General features: G+C 37.3%; 1 protein-coding gene across 9 annotated transcripts in view; it reads right to left on the bottom strand.

Moving 5' to 3' along the window:
• HERC2 (HECT and RLD domain containing E3 ubiquitin protein ligase 2) overlaps window positions 1-21,140 on the bottom strand; it is a 253,448-nt gene that overhangs the window by 123,676 nt on the left and 108,632 nt on the right. For 7 of the 9 annotated variants that reach the window (XR_003516092.2, XM_027572872.2, XM_027572866.2 and 4 more), the window contains 14 exons: window positions 17,048-17,232; window positions 15,690-15,845; window positions 14,813-14,998; window positions 9,531-9,701; window positions 9,031-9,134; window positions 7,832-7,982; window positions 5,056-5,270; window positions 4,647-4,779; window positions 4,420-4,547; window positions 4,133-4,328; window positions 1,638-1,771; window positions 910-1,083; window positions 695-831; window positions 425-576 (listed from right to left, as the gene is read on the bottom strand). Coding sequence is in view for 8 of the 9 variants with exons in the window: in XM_027572872.2 (XP_027428673.1) it covers window positions 425-576; window positions 695-831; window positions 910-1,083; window positions 1,638-1,771; window positions 4,133-4,328; window positions 4,420-4,547; window positions 4,647-4,779; window positions 5,056-5,270; window positions 7,832-7,982; window positions 9,031-9,134; window positions 9,531-9,701; window positions 14,813-14,998; window positions 15,690-15,845; window positions 17,048-17,232 (2,222 nt within the window). In the remaining variant the exon portion in view is untranslated. The remainder of the gene's footprint in view (window positions 1-424; window positions 577-694; window positions 832-909; window positions 1,084-1,637; window positions 1,772-4,132; window positions 4,329-4,419; window positions 4,548-4,646; window positions 4,780-5,055; window positions 5,271-7,831; window positions 7,983-9,030; window positions 9,135-9,530; window positions 9,702-14,812; window positions 14,999-15,689; window positions 15,846-17,047; window positions 17,233-21,140) is intronic. The other 2 variants (XM_027572871.2, XM_027572874.2) reach the window with 2 other exon arrangements.

The following is a 21,140-nucleotide window of genomic DNA, read 5'->3' as shown; positions in this document are numbered from 1 at the left end:
TCAAACTATCCAAGAAATTAAGAATTAATATAGGATATACAATTTAGGACATATGGTATCAATGATACACATGAAAATGTTAAAACGTAAAAGCTTAATATCACAATACTACAAAATTGTATCTTCCGAATTTTGAAAGTTTTGTTTAAAATTTGAGAAAGCTTAAAGCAGCTTAGAATATTATTCTAATGTACCCCTGAAACAAATATACTATATATTAACTAAATTGATTAAATAAAAAAATTTTTAAAGATTATTCTAATGTAAAAAGTTATTAAAGTCTTCTCAAAGAGCAAAAATCAGCATTTGCAAGGTTCTACAACATATAATTAAGAGCCAAACTATAAAATAACGCTAATGTGATCACTGACATTACTTCAACAGCAATCTTAATACAGCCTTTTAAGCATTTTTTTTAACTCACCAAGCTCTTTAAATTTGGCATTTGCATCCATCAAAACATTTCGAATATTCTGAACAGCCCAAGCATACAGCTTGCCAAAAGTTACTTCCAGTAGCATCCGATTAAAAGGTGGGATCAAATCAACATCCTTTAAACAATCTGTAAGAGGTTCCCTTTCAAACAAAGTTAAAGAATATTACTTAGAATACTGCCAGACTTTCAACTTCAATAGAATAATGCTTTGTTGCCACAGTTTCCCTTAATTAAGAAACAAATGTTATGAAGTTTTACCCTATATCAATCCCCTCAGGAATAAGTCTTTGCCATCCACAGAACATAGCATACTGTACAGATGGAAGTAAGAAATTTTTGGTTGCCAGTTTTAAAATTGTATCTATCCCTTCCAGACGAACCTCTGCTCTCTCCAACTGCAAAATATGAATGCATACAGTTAAGTGTTGTGTATATTATCCTATGCAGAGAAGAACGTTCTTAGCAAATTTTACCTGTTTTAATAGGCACTTTCTCATTTTTTCCACATCCACTGGCTCTTCCTTAAGGGCAAATTCAGCAATTGTGCTGAGGAGTGCAGACTGTGGATAAAGACCCTGAACATTCTGCTTCAACCATTTGTATTTGTGAACACCTGTAACTGTACTCAACAGTGGCTGCCATTTATCCTGACAAAGGAAAACCATTTTCACCATTAGTTTACCTTATTGATATTAATATGCGCTCTAAAACACTTATACAAATAAAATATAAATAAATGCAAATAGGTTGAAATTGCTACAATACTTTAAGTTTAGCGAGTATGGCAAAAATAGCTATGCCATAAAAAGACTTATAAATGAATTTATAATCTCTATACTTACGTACCTTGGCACAGACAAACATGGCATACAAAGTTAAATTATCATCGATATTAATAGCCTAAGACACCAGGACAGTTTCTGCAGCAAAGTATACATACATTCAATGAATGAATGGTAAATGAATAATGATACAATGTACCACTAAACATAAAAGGGAACACTTTCCCAGCTATCAATCTGACCAGGACACCATAAATCAAGTGCGCTAAGTGTGACTTGGAATGTCACCCATACTCTCAGTAACCCACTACACTCTCTATCCTATAGATAATCAAGGACAAAGTGACAATACTATGAGTTCCTTTGCTATGTGCTTTGTTTCTATTCAGCCAGCCTCAAAATCACAGAAAATACTTCACCTTAGGTGATTTAATTGTAATGGGTCTTTTGTCCACATTTATAGGACTGTGAGGCAAAATGCATGCTTCTTCTAAATCACTCTCTTCATTTCCAATTTTTTCTTCATCATCAGTAGATTCTGGCTTCTTAGGAACTATGATTAAAATTATCATTCATTATAAAAATCATTTACTTAAACATAATTTTAAATTAAGATATATTAAATATGTACCAAGGCAAAGGACCTGAATATTTTACTCAAACAAATATGTAAATATCACTGTCATCTGAAATGCTCAAACAACAAAAAGTAAAAACCATCATGATTATTTTCACATGACATTCAATAATAACACTCTGCCACTTCACATCATGAACAGAAAGGCAGTGAGAGTGCAATGATGCGGCAGATCCTACAGAAAGGGAAGCCCAGGAGTCAGCAAACATTTTCGTAAAGGGCCAGATGGTGAATATTTTAGTCTTTGCCGGCTATTCAGTCTATTGCAAATACTCAATTCTGTTGTTGCAGAATGAAAAGCAGCTAACTTTATTTATGGTTGCTGGAATTTAAACTTCATATAATTTCCATGTGTCCAACATATTATTCTTTTGATTTTTTTAAAAAGTCTTAAAATGCAAAACTGGTCTTAGCAGTAGACAGCAGACAGTGGCAGTAGATAGCAAGGAGCAGGCTGCATTTGTCCCCAGACCACAGCTTGCCCACTCTGGACCAGTTCAATGAATGTGTCACCATGGTGTAAGTGAATTAACTGGATGCCTTTTACTATGTTAGTCTCTTTAATTAGGGAAATTTCTATTGAATTTGCAATGTGATACACACTGTTGCTTCCATATTTTTGCTCCCTTTCAAGATGTTTAATCTATTTCTTCTCAGCATATAATAAGCAACATAATTAATAATACACCTGGGCAGTAGAACACTAACACAGCACATCTGGGTTGCCCAAACCCTGCAAATTCCCAAGAAAGACTGCTCCTTCAGCACTTTGCCAACTCCTGTGAACTGAGTTCTGAGTCCTTGGCATGTTCTGCCTGAGAAGAGTGTTTCTGTATGCCTGAGGTCTGGGGCCATGTTTTCCAGTTTGACTAGATAGTTTATGCCAACAATGGGACTTCTGGTTCTCACCTGTTCCCACTGTGGAGGCTGGAGTCTTAAGTAACTGAGAGCAACCATTCAGGTGAGCATCCCTGGCTGACAGCCCTTCACACATGTTGTCTCTCACTGCTAAGAGGACTAAGCATGGCTCTGTGCAGCTCCACTGGAAGCTTAGGCCCAGTTTCCTTTGGATTTCCCTCAATGCACCTTTCCTTTTACTAATTCTAACTTGTATCCTTTCACAATAATAAACGTAACTCGGAATATAACAGCTCTTCTGAGTCCTATGGAGCCATACCAGTGAATCATCAGGTGCTCTTGGTGACCTTAACACAGCACCAGTAATATCATCATCTATAAGTTGCTTAAATTTTCTTTAAAAAAAAAAAAAAAAAAAGCTTCAAACTTCACACACAACTAAATAATTTAAACCCCAAACAAGAAACTTTAAGAGGTGACAATGAGGGCTCAGAATCCGTGGAGGTGACGGCTGGGTGGTGAGGACATCATTCTCCCTCAAGCTGAGATGGCAGTCTCCCAAGCCTGTGCCTCTGCTGCGAGGATCTCAGAAGCATTCCTACCATGATTTCCTGACCTAGAGCATCTCTAGGATTTAGGCAAATTGTTGTTGCTTAAGAGTCTGCTCAAGAACAATCAATTCAGGAGGGCTTCTAACACAACTTAATCTTTCCTGACATCATTGTTCATAATGTCCATCCAAAATTCAGTAATTAAAAAAAAGTCAGTAATTAATATTGTTTAATAAGCTGATCTGTTAATAAATCAGTATAATTCATAAGAATACAATCAGAAATTTCTGTAAACATGTTTATAATCACAATTAACCAAATTCCAGTCTTTTATGTACTTATACTCAAATTCTGGCTATTTAATGCAAAAAGTCTTTTCCGTAATATCCCAACTGTTTAGCTACTTCCTAAAAATATTAGTAACTCTTCTAGCTACTTTTATAACAATTCCTCATGTATCAGAATACTCAATATTTCCAAAGAAAAACATTTCTTTACAAGAATGGCAAAATTAACTGCAAAATTAAATGTTTCCATACATCTCATTTACCAGGATAAGTGATTAAAAAAAAATACTTCCTTTTCCCCATCAATTTAATAAAGAGTATAGTTTACCTTTTGCAGTATCAGCTTACTAGTTACCAAATCATAACACCCTCAATCTCAAAGTTGCATCATTATCTGATGTCTTGGAAAAATAAGCAGGATCTGTATATTTAATCATAAATACACATAACAAATATCATGGCAGTTGTGGAAATCCACATGTACTGACCAGTAGTGAACAGCTTCACTCAAATCACAGACTCAATCATATGGGGGCAAAGCACACACTTTGACAGCACTTTCCTACCTTTCACGTTCTTACCTCTCTTTTTCCTTCGTTCTCGAATTATCTTCTGAGCTATCCTCCTCCAACGGGGCAAAGAACTTAACAGTTTAAACTTGGACATTATAGAGAGATCATTACAAACTGCAGGTCTTAGTTCATTAAAGAGGAATCTCAAACGTTCGATGACTGGAGCGCAGACTTCCTTGTAAGAACGACCCTGTTCTTGATGTGTCTACAAAGTTAAATATGAAAAGACAATTAACAACAAATATTTTACCAACTGTCTGCAAAGCACACAAGAAAAAGAATAAAAATGTACTTACTTTAATGAGTGAGCATTTTGCCTGGTAGACAACTCTACAAACATCCACTACTGATTTAGGTAATGTTCTGTGCTTTACTTGCTCAATACCAAGTGCTCCTGCATGAACTAAAGATAATGCCACGTGACCTGTAAAAGACATTTTAAAAAGGGGGCAGGGTAAGAATGAATGCATATTGCATTCAGTCAAAAAATGTAATAGTATAGCTAAAATATCAAGTTTCCTACCTAAATCTTCATGCTTTAAAAGGCAACATAACAGTAAGCGGCCAACCTCTTCCACAGGATGCTCAGGAGGAAATGTGATTGGTGTGGTCAAGTGGCACTGCCTACAGTACCTTTCTATTTGACACAGAAAGTCCTGTAACAGAAACAGCTGGAGGTAACTTCAAAGCCACATGAAACACCATCATGAATTCCAAACTACATGCCACAATTTCTGATGCACTTGCAATCACCAATGCTTCTAAAACATCACTGGCATATTGCACCGAACCAGCCTCTTACCTCAAAACCAGCCCCACAAATAATATGTAAATAAAGTCTGTGCTAAGCCAATCAAAGAGTGTGAAGGTGTTCGCACCTCAAAGTCCTAAGGCAAACCAAAGGACACTAAGTGTGGGAAGGCCTCACTCACCTTCACATTGTGATCCTGGATGTTATTATCAGCAATAGCTTGCAGGAATGCCTGGGAATGGTCGCCCAGGGCCCGTCTGTGGGAGCAGAGTCGGGACTTGCTGGCAGGAGTGCCCCCAGGAGAGCTACAATGGTCCTCATCTTTCTCCTCATTGTAGCTATAGTGGATCTGGCTGGTCTGCAGGCCTCCAGAGAAGATGGATGACTGAAGCCACTCTAGAAAGTGCATATGCAAATATTAAGAAGAAACTTGAGTGCACTATTCAGAAATAAATATTGAAATAAAAGATAAAGAACCGAACAGCTGATTTACAAGGAGAAATTTAGCATCATTCATGTTAAAGAGTCACATCTAACATATTTACTGGCTTATAATTCCTATATCTACAGGAAAACAGGTAACACTTCTGGTTTTTTGGGTTTTTTTTTTTTAAGATTTTTATCTATTTGACAGAGAGGGAGAGAGATAGTGAGAAAGGGAACACAAACAGGGGGAGTGGGAGAGGGAGAAGCAGGCTTCCTGCTGAGCAGGGAGCCCGATGCGGGGCTCCATCCCAGGACCCTGGGGTCATAACCTGAGCTGAAGGCAGATGCTTAATGACGGAGCCACCCAGGCGCCCCTACACTTCTGGTTCTTTACTACATCTTAAGCATGGTGTCAGAACGCAGGATAATAGTTTCAGTCCAACATTTACTTAGATACCCGGTCAAGCACGGAGCTGACAGATTCCACAGATACTGTGTGAAGACTGGGGTTTTGCCTTCTAACAGGGAGAGCATCATCTGGGCAACATTTACACAAGTAATCATTCAATTTGAATTGGGATAACTGTATGCTACAAAGTACTACAGTGGGTATAGCAGCAAGACCTCCACTATTTGAAGATTCAGTAAAGGATTTGCTGTGGAAGTGACAATTGAACTGAGATCTAGATAAAGACAAAAACACTGAGCATCCAAGTAGGAAAACAGCACATGAGAAGGGATCTACAAAGAAAAACATGGTCAGGGCAGGCCACATTTCCCTAGAGCATTAATCCAGTAATAAAAATGAGCGACTACTAGACATATAACATGGGATCTTAGTAAGAGACAGATCCTTGGGAGACTGGATATCCAGTGGACTATAAAGGAGACCTGTGTGAGGCATGGCCAGACCCTCAAGAACATGCTATTCCTCAGTGCAAATGTAAGTGCTCATTCTAACTGCTATGATAACTAGAGTAAAGGTTCACCAAAAAAATGAAGAGTCAGTTTGTACATTGCTACAAATTTTTTTCAATGACTTGTGTGACCAAAATAGTCCTCTGAAACCCAAGCAATCAAATCTAGGATGTACTCAACATTCTTTTACTGGAAATTTAGATGTTAAGAGCATTCACGAACATTCTCCAAAGTGCCACATTAATTCTAAAACACAAATCTGATCATGACCTTCCCTGGTTCTCTACATTTAGAACTCTCTCTAATCTCTCAAAGATACTGCTCTAAAGGTGGCTTCTGATGCCCTAGAGTAGATTAGGACCCCTCCACTAGGGCCCATAGCACCTTCTGCTCTCCTCTGCTCTGGTTCTTCTCATTTTAGAAGAAGCCTATCTTCCCCACAGTACAAGTCTTTGAAGGAGAGGATGAGTCCAACCCCCAACCTCTCCCACTTAGCGACTCTGCAGACAGCAAAACACCTAGCATGCACACCAAGGGCTTGCTCCAGAAGGCTGGGCTGACCAGGTACATAGCCATCCTTGCCCACCAGCCCTTCTCCCCTGACAGCGCACATATATAAGCAACTGGAAACCCTACTTTTTTCAAGAATGCCCCTCACACACGTGTTTCACACACCCAGTTTGCTGGGACTCCAATTTCATGATTCTTCTACCTCTGATGGGGCTTTCCTCCCCATCAGAATCACTTACAAATGTCTCCATTTTATCCTCTATCACCCTGCATACTGATCTATTATAACGTCTGGCTCATCATCACACAAAAAGCACCTAAAGGCAGAGATGTGTCTAATTCCATGCCTAATGCATTGAGCACCCAGCAAGGTAACTCATAAGTACTTACTCAATAGATGCTTGCTGGATGGTTGGTAGACAGATGGATAGAGAAATACACAAATACACAAAGGGAACATTAATCCATCTTATATGGAGAAATTTTATAACTTTCGGTGATTAAAAAGGTTGCAATCCCAAAATGTATTTGAGTCTAGTAAAAACACAATTCTCAAACAAAATGCTATTCCCAAAAGAAACCCAATCCATGTGACATAGAGACGACAGCCAGGTTGAGCCCATCTGTCACAGGAGGCAAAGTAAGAGCACGCACAAGACTGATCTTCCTATGCACCTGTTAGCTTCCTCTGCTGCCACAGGTCATGAGAGCAAATAAAAGCCACTAACATCTATTTCTATTTAATTGGCTTATTCTCTTAGTCTCACTATTCTTATTTTTACTCACCAACAACTGCGTTGATTCTTCTCCCATTCTAAATGGCACTTATGTCTCAGCTAAAACAACTTGCTAGGGGCGCCTGGGTAGCTCAGTCGTTAAGCATCTGCCTTCAGCTTGGGTCATGATCCTGGGGTCCTGGAATCAAGCCCCGCATTGGGCTCCCTGCTCCGTGGGAAGCCTGCTTCTCCCTCTCCCACTCCCCCTGCTTGTGTTCCCTCTCTGTCTCTCTCTCTGTCAAATAAATAAAATCTTTAAGATAACATAAAATAAAAAAAATAAAATGAACTTGCTAATCTGTTAGTAGAAAGCAAAATTTTTCTTACTTTCACATTCGATCTCAACTGGAGACAGTGGTGTGCTCATAGCTAAATAAGAAGCATGTAATCCGAGAAGCAGGCCCAGATTCCTCTCTGTATCTATCAGAGGCGAAGAGAGACTTCCCAGGTCTGGTATGGTAACAACTTCTTGGTCAGGCTTGGAAAGATAAATTTCGTCATCAGTCTGAGAAAATAGGGTTAATTAAAAACATAAAACCAAAAAAGTAACAGCTTATATCCCTAAACATGACAAAGTTCCATCAGGAAGAAAAGCAGGTGCTCTGGACACCCTCTTTCTACATCCTATTACAGTGAGCTCATGCTGCTGCCAAAACAACCATGCACACCCTACAAAGCAGACAGTAAACACACAGGTCTACTGGTGGTAAAACCAAAGCTCAATAAACAAGTCAGCTAGAGAATTCCTTACAAAATCAAATAGAAGTTTCCAGAGTGACTGTATAACAATACTTCAGAAAATATACTGAACTGTTACATGCACAAATAACCCCAAAAAAGACAAAAATACAAGGATTGCTGTGAGTAATCTGTGAGTAAATCTGTGAGTAAACTGTAACCACATAAGTGGAAAAAATATATTTATGCTAACAAAAAGGAAACCCAATTAGAAAAGAGCTCAAATGAAAATAAACTTTGCTAGTCATATTAGATGATAATTTACAAGCAAAGTCAATCTTCCCCTTCATGAATGCTTTAAGTACTACCCATGTGGCACTTCATAAATTTTATTACTTCTGGATCCATACCTGGAAAACCAATCCCAATATATAAATTCCAAAGCTCATGCATATGTAGGACATATTTCTATTCTAAAGAATTATGCTACTAGACAGTTCTTCCTAAAAAATATATCTCAACCATTTCAAATTTCTACATAAGCTTACAATGAAAATATAAAAACCAAAGGTTAACCTCTTTTTTATGTGTGGAAAAGTGTCCACATTTCTTACAATTAACAATTTTTGAAATAATTTTTCAAGACCAGTCCTTCATAAATCTTAACATGAATAACAATTCATTTATAAAAAAAATCTCTAAAGGATCTTCACATGTGTCACTTAATGACAACCACCCCCACCAAAAAGCCCAGCTATCAGTACTTCAGGGCAAAAACCACCTATCACAAATATACAGAGAGGGTCTCCCCTGATATCCGCCGTGATGCCTACTGCACACAGCCTCACCTCCAGATACTGGCCAACACAGAAGGCATGCATCGATTCCCGAGTGTCTTCAAACTGCAAAGCAGCTTCCAAAGCTACCACTGGGTCTTCCCCTGCAAACTGAGCTAAAACAAAAAAGAAAAAAGCAACATTACTTCAGTGCAATTTGCCTAGACACCTATAGTAGAAATGTCAACTAGGAAATAGATCAGGCTGGTTAACTCCAACGTGAGGGTTACCAAAGTATAATGATCTTTCACCCTCTCCCAGAGCTACCTGGGCCAATGCAGAGTTGAAACAAGTTCCACCAACAAGTGTTGAAACAAACACACACAAAAATGTATAATGATGAGAAATTCTTCAAATGTGCTTGAATTCACTGATAGGACAGACAACAAAGTTACCAGCAGATTAAAACGTGTGGGGGCTGGAACAATACTCAATCACTTAAAAGTCAAATGCTCTGCTCAGAATGGCACATGCCACAACTTTTAACCACAAAGTAGAAAGCGAGGCCTTACCAAGAATACTATTTCCTGTTAATGACTGTGTCTGGAAGTCCTTTATATCATACACTTTCCCATCAATCACCGTCCAGAAACCTCCATCTTTATTGTGGTTCTCCAAATCAGCTTTGCGTATCTGTGTCACCTCCTCATTATTTCTACAGTTCTGACCTGTAAAAAATGACTCTGTATATACAGAAACCAAAATCAATGAATCAATAGATCAACAGATGAAACACCTACAACAAATTGTGCAAAAGAACAACAAAGGGAAATAGACAAATCTATAACCGTAATAGGAGATTAACATACCTCTCACTATAACTAATATCACAAACAAAAATTCAATGAAGATATGGAATGAGTTATAAAACAAAAACAAAAAAAACATCACCTGAGTACCACCAATAGCAAATCTGACCAGGCAATAAAGCAAATCTTAAAAATTTTAAAGAAAGAAAGCTACAGAGCATATACACTGACTATAATGCAGTTAAATTACAAATAGGTAACAAAAACAAAATAAAAATTCTCTACATATTTGAAAATTATGAAATGTCATCTAAAATTCCCAGAAAAAAATAACTATAGAAAAAGAATACAATGGAAAACAATGAAAATACTATAGACCAACATTTACATAGCTAAATATATGTTTGAGGGCATTTATACTTTTAAATATATACAACAGGAAAAAGGAAAAGCTAAAAAGTTAGTAAATATCAAATCAATAAAATTTTATGAGTTCATAATGATATGAAGGAAAGGAAAGGAAAGGCAAAAGGCAAAAAAGGCAAAAGGCAAGGCAAGGAAAGAGAAAAGATGAAGGGAGGGAAGGAGGCAGGAGGGAGGGAGGAAACCTCATTGGTCACCTTTAGAAGTACTAAGACACCAACTCAATATTTGAAAAATTATAAATGGAGGTGATTGAGGAGGGGAATCAAGCTAGGATCATGTCCTAGCTGTGCAATTGTACCTCATGCTAACCAAACAGCTGAGGGCAAGGTTACTAGGGGATATTATAGAGGACAGACTGTATATGAACTCCCTGGTCCATGTGAACAGAACTGAAGGTGGGGTCACCCTGAATCACAGGCCTCAGAAGCAATGAAACAAGAAGCACACAGCATGACCTCAGACACACTCTAACCAAAACTGAATCCAAATCTGCATCCAAATCTCATCAACCTTATATATATATAACCAGCTGGAGAGAACAATCAACCAAATTCAGAAAATGTGAAATTCTCCAGAACAAATGCCCTGCTTTTTTGACAAATAAATAGTATGACCAAAGAGAAGGAGAGAAAGGCCTAGAGATATACTGTTAAAGGAATAAGAGAAGCATATCATCCAACTGTAACATGCAAAACATGTTTAGATCCTGATTCTAAAAAAAAAAAAAAAAAAAAAACCAATAAAATGGCATTTTTAGATAATCCAAGAAAATTTAACATGGACTACATGTTACATTAAGGAATCATTGTTAATTTTGGACAGAAAAATGACATTATGGTTTCATTACCAAAAAAGTTCTGATCATTAACAGGTAATATCTGTCAAAATGTTTTAAAGAGATATGCTTTAAAATGATTCATTCATTCATTCATTCAATCAATAAGATAAGTGTAGGAGAGGCTGGTGATGTGAATATTTGTAAATCCAGGTTCATTATCCTATTCTCCCTACTTTTATCTGTGTTTTCATAATAAACACTACAAAAACATCACTGTGCTAATAAACATTTCTCTAAAAGTTAGAAAAATATCAGATTAAACCCTAAAAAGGAAGAAATAATAAAGACCAGTGTGGCCCCAGCATAAAGACAGACATTTAGATCAATGGAATAGAATACAGAGCTCAAACATAAATCCTCACATATATGGTCAAATGATTTCAGACAAGAGTGCCACAACCATTCAATGGGGAAATCTTTTTCACAAATGGGGCTAGGAAAACTGAATATCCAACTGCAAACAAATCAAGTTGGACCCTTACTTTACACTATATACAAAAATTAACTCAAAATAGATCAAAGAGCTAAATAAAGAACTAAAACTATAAAATATCAAACTCTTAGGAAAAAAAAACAGGAGAAAACTTTCATTACATAGGATTTGGCAATGATGTCTTGGACAAAACACCGAAAGCACAGGCAACAAAAGAAAAAATAGGTAAACTGGACTTCATCAAAATTAAACATCACAGACCACTATCAACAAAATGAAAAGGCAATCCACACATAGGAGAAAATAGGTGCAAATCATATATATCCAAAATATATAACAAACTATAACAAACTCCTACAACTCAACAATAACAACAAAACCTGATTCAAAAATAGGAAAAACACTAGAATAGACATTTCTCCAAAGATATACAAATGGCCAATCACTAACCATTAAGGAAAATCACATCAAAACTACAATGTAACACCACTTCATCATATTAGGATGGCTATTACCAACAAAACCAAAAAAAAGTGTTAGCAAGGACGTGAAAAATTAGAACCCTTCCTTGTACCTTGCTTATGGGAATGTAAAATGGAACAGCCACTACGGAAAACATTATGGTGGGGTTCCTCAAAAAGTTAAAGATAGAATTACCGTATGACTTGGCAATTCCACTTTTGGCTACATACCCAAAACAAGTGAAAGCAGGGATTCAGACAGACATTGGCACACCCATGTTCATAGCAGCATTAGTCACAGCAGCAAAAGGTGGAAACAACCCAAGTGTCCATCAACAAATGACTGGATAAACCATTTCATTTGAAATATTATGAAATATTATTCAGCTTTAAGAAGGAAGGAAATTCTAACACATGCTACAACATGATGAACCTTGAAGACATGCTGAGTAAAATAAACCCATTACCAAAGAACAAATACTGTATGATTGCACTTATATGACTTACCTAGAGTAATCAAATTCATAGAAACAGAAAGCTGAATGGTGGTTGTCAAGGGCTGAGGGGGAGTGAAGAATGGGAGTTAGTGTTTAATGGGTACAGAGTTTCAGTTGAAGGGAGATGAAAACATTTTGAAGCTGGATGGTGGTGATGGTTGCACAATAATGTGAATGTACCTAATGCCATAGAACTGAAAACTTAAAAATGGTTAAAATGATAAATTTTATGTTATGTATATTCTCTCATAGGTTAAAAAAAAAAAAAAAAGTTGTGTTTCCACTCTACCTTACAACCCCCAAATCAAAAGAAATTTTTCACAAAGAACACTACAGATCAAGATGATTATCTGGCAAATTCCACCAATCTTATACATACAGTTCTCAAAAAAGAAGAGCAAAGAACATTCTCTAACTCTAAGAGAATAACACAACCTGCCTTATCAAAACTTTGAATGTTGTATTTTTGTACTATTGAATCCATCAGACAGTTTCTCCCAACTAGCTAACATTCTCAATTGACAGATCATAACAGAAATTAAACGAGGTTGCATGGGAAGCTGCCATGTTCCTAAACAACAGCTTGTTAGTGGAGGGGCAGTGATTATCAGCAACCTGCAGGGCATTAAAAGAAAAGAAAATTACAATTCACAAACACAGATGCAAACTGTTGGGGGAAAAAAAAAAACAAGGAGCAATGTATATTAATATGAACAATATAATATAACCTAGGTAGTTTTATTCCAGAAATGGAAGGCTGATTTAACTTTTGAAAAATCAGTAATTCACACATTAATAGAAAAAAGAGGAAAAATTATATGATCATTGAGATGCAAAAAAGCATTTGATGAAATCTAATATCAGTTCACAATTAAAACCTCTATTCAAAGCAGAATAAAAGAGAACATCCTTAATATTTAAAGGTTTCTACAAAGGAAACCCTTAAGAAACTTCATACTTCATGTGTGAAATTTGGAAACTTTTCTTCTGCTCCTAAGAACAAGACAAGACTGCCCATGATCACCATTTCCATTCAACAATGCACTAGAGGGTGCTACCAAGTGCAAAGTCACAGGGGGAGGCTGCAAGATCAGAAACAGACACAGGCAGAGACAGTCAACTGATTTAGACAAAAGCAGTACTCCCAAAGAGTGACCAAGGACAGTGCTTTCACCCAAAAGTGCTGGTACGATGACCCTATGGACAAATCACCTATGGAAAAAATGACATCTGACTTCTTGGCACAAAGATGAACAGTGAGAACTCTCATACTTAATAGAGATGAAAATCAGCACAATCACTATGGAAACCTATGGCATTCTGTACTAAAGCATACCCTACAAACCACCAAGAAACAGACATAAGAATGTTTAAACAACTAAATTGTTAAGGGGTACATGCCTGTCTGATAAAATGATCAAGAGAAGCAGAGGAGCAGCAACCACACAAGACCAGAGAGGGGAATCTTTCCGGAGACAAGAGGCAGTGTTTAGGATGGTCCTGCCAACATTCCATTTCTTTATCTGGATGGATGATAAATGATTTTCTCTATGATCAGTCACAGAGCTATTTTCTGTACTTTTGAGTATGTGTTATATTTCACAATTTAAAAAAAAAAGGTTTTTAAATGAGTTTGAACTGCTAATCAGATTAAATGCCCTCAACCATACTGAAAATAGAGACAAAAGTAACATTTAAATTCACAAAAGTAGAAGAATGGTGCTAAAAATATTAGTAATATAAAAAATTAAAAACTATGCTCGATATCCTAATGTTATTTTCTTCAGCACAGTTGTTACTTCTTATTTGAAGCTCCTGTGGTACAAGATGACAGTTTATAATGGGAGAAGAAAAAGCCCACCTTGCTTGAGCTTTCCTATAAAATAAAAGTTGAACCCCAATTTCAATTTAAATTCTATGAATACAGGAAGTCAGAACCATATATAACATAGTAATGTAGACTTAGATTCAAAAATGTCAAAGCTAGATACTTTGAGAAGACAAGTTCCATTCCAATTTGGTAAGCACTATAGACCGTACCTATAGGCAAGTGCTCAGCTGACTATGGAAATTCCATAACTCAGTAATGTCAGACAGAAATAGGTTTAGAAAGTCATCCCATATTGATGTCTGCCTCCAAAGCTGGACCATATCTAATCATTTCAACAGTAACTTCTGGAGACACCAGAAAGAAAGGGAATCTTTCTTACATATAACTTAAATCTCTTCTGATTTGGATTATCTTCATTTTCTACTTATACTACCATCAGTGAAAATGGAAAATAATTGGTCTCTCTTTGTGAAGTATTCTTTCAAATAAAAAGGCAAGAATAGGTTAGATTAAGATAAAACTTTCCTGAATGGAAGTTCTATAAGTTAAGATGCCATACCCATGATGCCAGGCCAGGCTAACTCTTCATGGTCATCCCTTTCCTTTCCCGGTGCCAGGTGGTTGAACCGATCCAGATGTTCTAACAATCCACCCAGCAGAGGGACAGCTCCAGCCTCCTGCATGAGACCAGCATTTTTACTGAGCAGAAGCACTATAGAAACTACTAGTTCTGGAAGAAGAACACCTACATTTTAAAAGAAAGGAAAAAAAGCATTAAGATTTAAATAAAAGCATATATCCTATTAAGCCACTTTGTAAGCTCATTCTATGTTTAAATTCTGATAAATCACAAAATAAAGAATGCTTGTCTTAGCATATTTCTACAGGATTATTTTATCTTCCATCTTGAAAGAACAGATAAAGGTATCAAATAAAACCCTCTGAGTTACAAGAACGCTTTTCAAAAACAGTGTTTCAATAGAAGTATTAACTAGAGTCTTTTATTCAGAAAACATAAGTGTTTCCAGAAAACTAAGTTTACTATCAGAAAAAAAAGCAATAATAATGCTCTACCGTCACAGAATTAACTTGAAAACATATTAAGCAATAAAGGAATTTTATTAAGGTCCCGAAAGGAGCAACTAATTTTTATGCTGTTGAAATAAAATTATAATTACTAATGACCTCATTATTGAAATGTTAATAATGGTGGTATGACTCTAAATCACCAATTACATTTATAGTGACACAACTCCTGCACCAGGTTGCTTAACAACAGAATCGTCAGCAAGTGAAAAAACAAAAAGAGAAAGGCCAACAGGACTAGAAAATGTATGGGGCAAAGGCCTGCAGGTTTATCAGGAAAGGATAAATTTTAAGTCTCATCAATCTCCAAAAATAAATACATGTCTGAAGGTAGAATATTAAAAAGGTACCAGTGAAGTCCCCTTCCACAATGCAGGCCACCTCTGCAAAGTGCCGCCAGCTGGTGGAAGCAATGCTGGCTGCCACAGGCAGTATATCACCAATGTGTGTGCACAAAAGGGCTGTGTACTTCTTCAGTAAGGAACCGACACCCATAAGCTCAGGACCTCGAAGAAAGATTTAAAAATTTTCATTTTTACCATTAAAATTTACTTTGTAAATAAACTGCATTGATTCACTATTCTACTCTCATCTATACATCTTTTACCTATAATAATTATGTCAAACAGAAGCTATTAACCCTTAATCCCTGGCTCTTTTTATATCACATAGTTTGAGAAACAGTGAATTTAGTTGTCAATTTTTATACACTGTACTACATAATACCTAGAAACTTTGGGTGTATAAATACTAAAGTCATAATTTATAGAGTTTTAAAATCTTATATCCAATACACACAAATGTTACCAAATTTCAAGTCTTAACACTTGCAAATTATTAGGCATTTTTCTTTAAATCTTTAACTTTTCTTCCTACATGGCTCTTAATGACTTTTCAGTTCTTGGGACTTTATGTCTTTTTTGGGGGGGGACTTTATGTCTTTGAAATGGGCACCTACTTCAGACTCTAAGTTCACCTATTTCATCCTGAAATTTTCTATCATCCACAAATGCCTAACTCTTTCAGGAACTAAGATATTTTAGAATATACTATCTATAAAAATATTAACAAAAGCAGCAGACCTTTCCATTCTTGACAGAGAAAGCCAACTTATGGAGAGCCACCGACTACCTTTGAAGCTTATGGAAAGTACTCTACTCTATGTCATGCACAGAGCTGAGCGCTTACATACCATCCTATTTTAATCCTCACAGGCACCCTGAGATGTGATTCCAGTTCCATAGATGAGCAACCTATAACCCCCAGGAAACTCAGTCCCATGTCCAGAAGCTAATAAACCAGTGTTATAACTTCCCCCAATGACGATTCATTCCACACATTACACCTACCTAGCTTTCCAGTGTGACATACAAATACTATGTCACTACTTAGTTCCCACATTATGTCAGTATCTAACACTCCATTAGAGATACGTACAATAAGTCTGATAAATCTTCTATAAAACTAACCTGAACATAAAGAATACTATTTTTGATGCCCAAATAACTTAAATATTAAGACAATGAAAAAAATACTGATAAGTCTAATATTCATCAAAAAAAAGTGGATGCAAAATGAAGTCCCCCCAAATTGGTATAAGATTTAATAGTAAAAGAACTACACATCTGGGAATGTAGAATAGGCATGTCAAAAAGTCTAAATTAGAAAGCCAAATACACACAAGACATTTTAATTTTAATCAACTTACTAGAAATATCTGAGGTCTGACCAATACTTTCTCCTGGATAAAGTTTACTGATAAGTAGGCGCTGAAAGCGCAGCAACAAATCCAATGAAGCAGTTCTTTCACGACTATGTTGCTCAAAGTCTAGACATGATGAAATCCGACGGGCAACATCTTTCAATCTGGCTACTGTCTGAGAAGCAATGTTTCTATGCAGGGGAAAGAGGATTGCAAAATTAAAGAAGTTATGTCTGTTTAAAAAAAGGTATTAAGAAATCATGACATAAACTAAAATCAGAAATACAGATCATACACCCAGGTGACCTGCAGCTGGCTTCCTTCCCCAAATACGTGTCACGGGTGTCTGCAATAAATACAACCTCAGTCAAAACAGAGTAGAGAAGCACAGAATTTACAAAAGATATAATGATGCCCTGTTTTACAAATGAGCTCCTAAGAGCTATGTGGAATGGTCCAAAATGATAGAAAACTCCTGTACAGACCTTTGAGAAAAAAAACAACTGTGTCATTATTTTTGTCCAAAGCTGCATTTCACACATATATGTGACAGCCTTCTTAAAGACAAGATTCGCTCATCATTTCTGCATGTGCCTCACAAATCTGCCTTGAGACCTATTCAGGTAAGTACCTAGGTGGGCAAGGTAGGGGGGTACCCAGGACTCTGAAAGTACAGGAAGGAAGACCAAAGTGGGTACAAACAGACCAGCTCAGGGTAACAGATGCTTGAAGAATATGGCAGCAAGGAAAGGAACAAAGACTCCAACTGTGGGATCTGACTCGAGACACAAACCTATCAGTTAACAGGGCGAAAAAGGAAGAAATGTGAGTTCCAAAAGGTACAATTAGAACAGTAGTAAAATGTTCTGGTTCCATGAGCAGCTTGCAAAGGAACAAGGGCAGAGAGTCAAGACAAGAGAAGGAAGGAGAATGGACACTCCAGGTGACAGAGTACCAGCTGCTGAGACTAGATTCCACAATGCTGAGGCACTAAAGCTTCCAAAGGGGAATACATCCTTTTTGTGTTTGAGGAAGGTTAAGTTTGATATGAGTGTGAAGGTAGATTAGAGGGGACATGGAACACCAGATAATACCCTGCCACCCAGAGACAGTCCCAGCACCAGTTGAACCAGGCCTGATCCCTGGTACTAAGAACAGAAGGAAGTGGGTTAGTGGAGGAAAGGAGCCAAAGCAGAGCCTCCTTCTGGGCTGCTGTCAAAGTAGCTCCATCATACCAACCCCATCCCAGCCAGGAGGGTGAGGACTAGCTGGCTGAAACCCAGCACTGCCACTGAGCGGGTGAGTCTGGGATCTCTGCATAACACCATGCCACAGACAGGTGTTCTGCCCCACTCCCCTTGATTTCTAATGTGACAGCCAGTTTGTGGAAAACCTCTGTCAATTGCACCTGCCCCCATGATACATTCCTGGAACTAACAGCACTGTGAGGAAGGATAGGAACAGGAAACGTCAGGAGTCCCATCAGAACTCCAATATACATCCAAAGAGTCACTAAGCAGAGCAAGAAGACCGTGGCTGGTGCACAGGCCCACTCCCTGGCCACACAAAATGAAGGCAGGTGCTCACTGGGTCTTGCCTCTAGTCAACCTCATCTTTCTTCTACCAGGTGATACCCTGCCTTGATAACCACAGTAGAAGAAAATAGGTCTAGAATCTGGGGGTATCCTATACAAGAAGAAGCACAAGAGACTAATAAAATATAATAAAAATTTTAACTTATTTCCTTAATAAAAAAATTCAGAACCATAATCATAATGTATAATTCTGATAGAGTTCACTAATTAAAAAAATCTTCATAGCTCTCAATTTACAAATATATATGTTCTTCTGTGGCTCCTTGTCAGCCTAAGACTAAAGAGTTACTCTGAAATGTTTCATGGCTTATTCTTGGCAAGCTGCAATTTCTTCAACCTGCTTTCCAAGGAATCAAGTACACAAAATGTCTCTATAAGCTCTTCCATATTTAGACTATTTTTCAACAACTGCATCAGCTAAGTCAACACACTGAACTATCTTCAGTCACACTTAAAGTAAGAAAATTAAATGTCGGGGTGCCTGGGTGGCTCAGTCATTAAGCGTCTGCCTTGGGCTCAGGTCATGATCCCAGGGTCCTGGGATCGAGCCCCACATCTGGCTCCCTGCTCAGTGGGAAGCCTGCTTCTCCCTCTCCCACACCCCCTGCTTGTGTTCCTGCTCTCGCTATCTCTCTCCCTGTCAAATAAATAAAATCTTAAAAAAAAAAAAAAAGAAAATTAAATGTCAAAGTCTCCCTCTACAGTGAGAGAGGCACATTATGAAAGAAATATACACTTATGAAAGAAAAGAGCCTGGATTATAGGCACTGTGTTAGTAAGAAAGGTGTTGATGCATCTTCCTTTCTCTATTTTCCAAAACTTTTCTAAGGTGTTGTTTACTTCCATTGCTCAGTTTTTGTTTTGTGTTTTTTAACCAGGTACATCTTTATTATAAAACTGCTGGGGAGCCAACTCTTCCTTGCATGCCAAAGGTTCAGAAGACAAACTATAAGGATGGTCTACAGAGTGCTGTCCAATAGCAACATAATACCAGGGAGCCACATATGTTATTTAAAAGGTTCTGCCAGGGGCACCTGGGTGGCTCAGTCAGTTAAGCATCTGACTCTGGATCTCAGCTCAGGTATTGATCTCCGGGTCATGAATTCAAGCCCTGTGTTAGGCTCCACGTTGGGCGTGGAACCTAGTTAAAAAAATAATAATAAAAATAATAATAATAATAAATAAATAAAAAGTTCTGCCAGTCACATTAATAAAGATAAAAAGAAACCAAAAACCAGTATTAATAATGTATTTATCCCAATATACTGAAAATATTATTTCAACATAAAATCTGGACTCCAAAAAGTAACTATTAAAATATTTTTATTAGGTTTCTCACAGCCAGTCTTCAAAAGCCATTGTGTACTTTATACATTCAGCACATCTCAATTCATAAAACTAAATTTTCGTTGAAAATACCTGATCTGAACTTGACTCATAAAATGCACCGCTGAAAAATTAAATTCATATGGCCAAGTTATTCCAAACATACTTAAAAGTTTTCACACAGCTGAATCAGGTCTAAGTTTTTTCATTTGAATTTTAATAAATAAATAATAATTAAGAATTCAATTAAAATAACTGAATTTTAATTAATAACAAAAATTCAATGTCGCAGCATTAGCACATTTCAAGTGCTTATCAGCCAAATGTGCCAAGTGACCATCAGACTGTACAGCAACAGGCATAGGTGGGTAAAATAGACAGGTCTCTCCACACCAAGAGAACAAACAGTCTGAGCAACCTACTATGTGCCGAGGTCAGCGAACCCAGCACTCACTCTCTGCCAGAGATACCACGGGACCGGACACAGCCTCCTCAGCCAAGGGTGGGACATTCAAGAACTCAAAAAAGTGCTTCTCAAAATACATGCTTTATGCTTTAAAACTTCTGCATAGAACTTAACCTTTTAATTACATAGCACTCAACATCCATTTTCTCATTTGATCCTTAATTAACTCTATAAACACTGCTCCTATTATTACTCTCCCACACCGAAGAAGAGTTTCACTTGCCAATTTTACACAAGCAATCACAACTGAAATTTTCTAGGAACAAATCCCAAGCTCCTTCTACTACCACCAACTACACTGAGTTAATTCATTTTCAATGTGTTGTACTCAAGATCAGAATGTATGAGATATTGATCAAAGAAAACAATAATCAGGTTAAATAAAAAAAACAGGAAAAAGTTTTTTTAATTAGCCTTTACTACAATCTATGTAAAGAACTAGCTCTAAAGCTTCCTCTTAAAAGTTCACTGTGCATCCAGTAAATTCTGGTGCATCCATATGGAAAGCAGGCTGCCCCGACACCAGCAGCATACCACCCGCCACTCTCCTAAACATGCCACCCTTCTAGACATGCATGCAGAGCCCCCTGCTCTCTGGACTTAGCTGCCTGAGCCAACACTCCAGGGCTCTACTTTCTCTATGTGTAGAAAATGAAACAAACCAGGAGCCAAGTTTACATAGAACAGTTTTGTTAAATAGAAGGACAACAAT

The sequence above is a fragment of the Zalophus californianus genome, chromosome 6 (genome assembly GCF_009762305.2).
Source record: "Zalophus californianus isolate mZalCal1 chromosome 6, mZalCal1.pri.v2, whole genome shotgun sequence".
Lineage (NCBI taxonomy): Eukaryota > Metazoa > Chordata > Mammalia > Carnivora > Otariidae > Zalophus > Zalophus californianus.
This window is presented reverse-complemented; position numbering and strand designations above follow the sequence as displayed.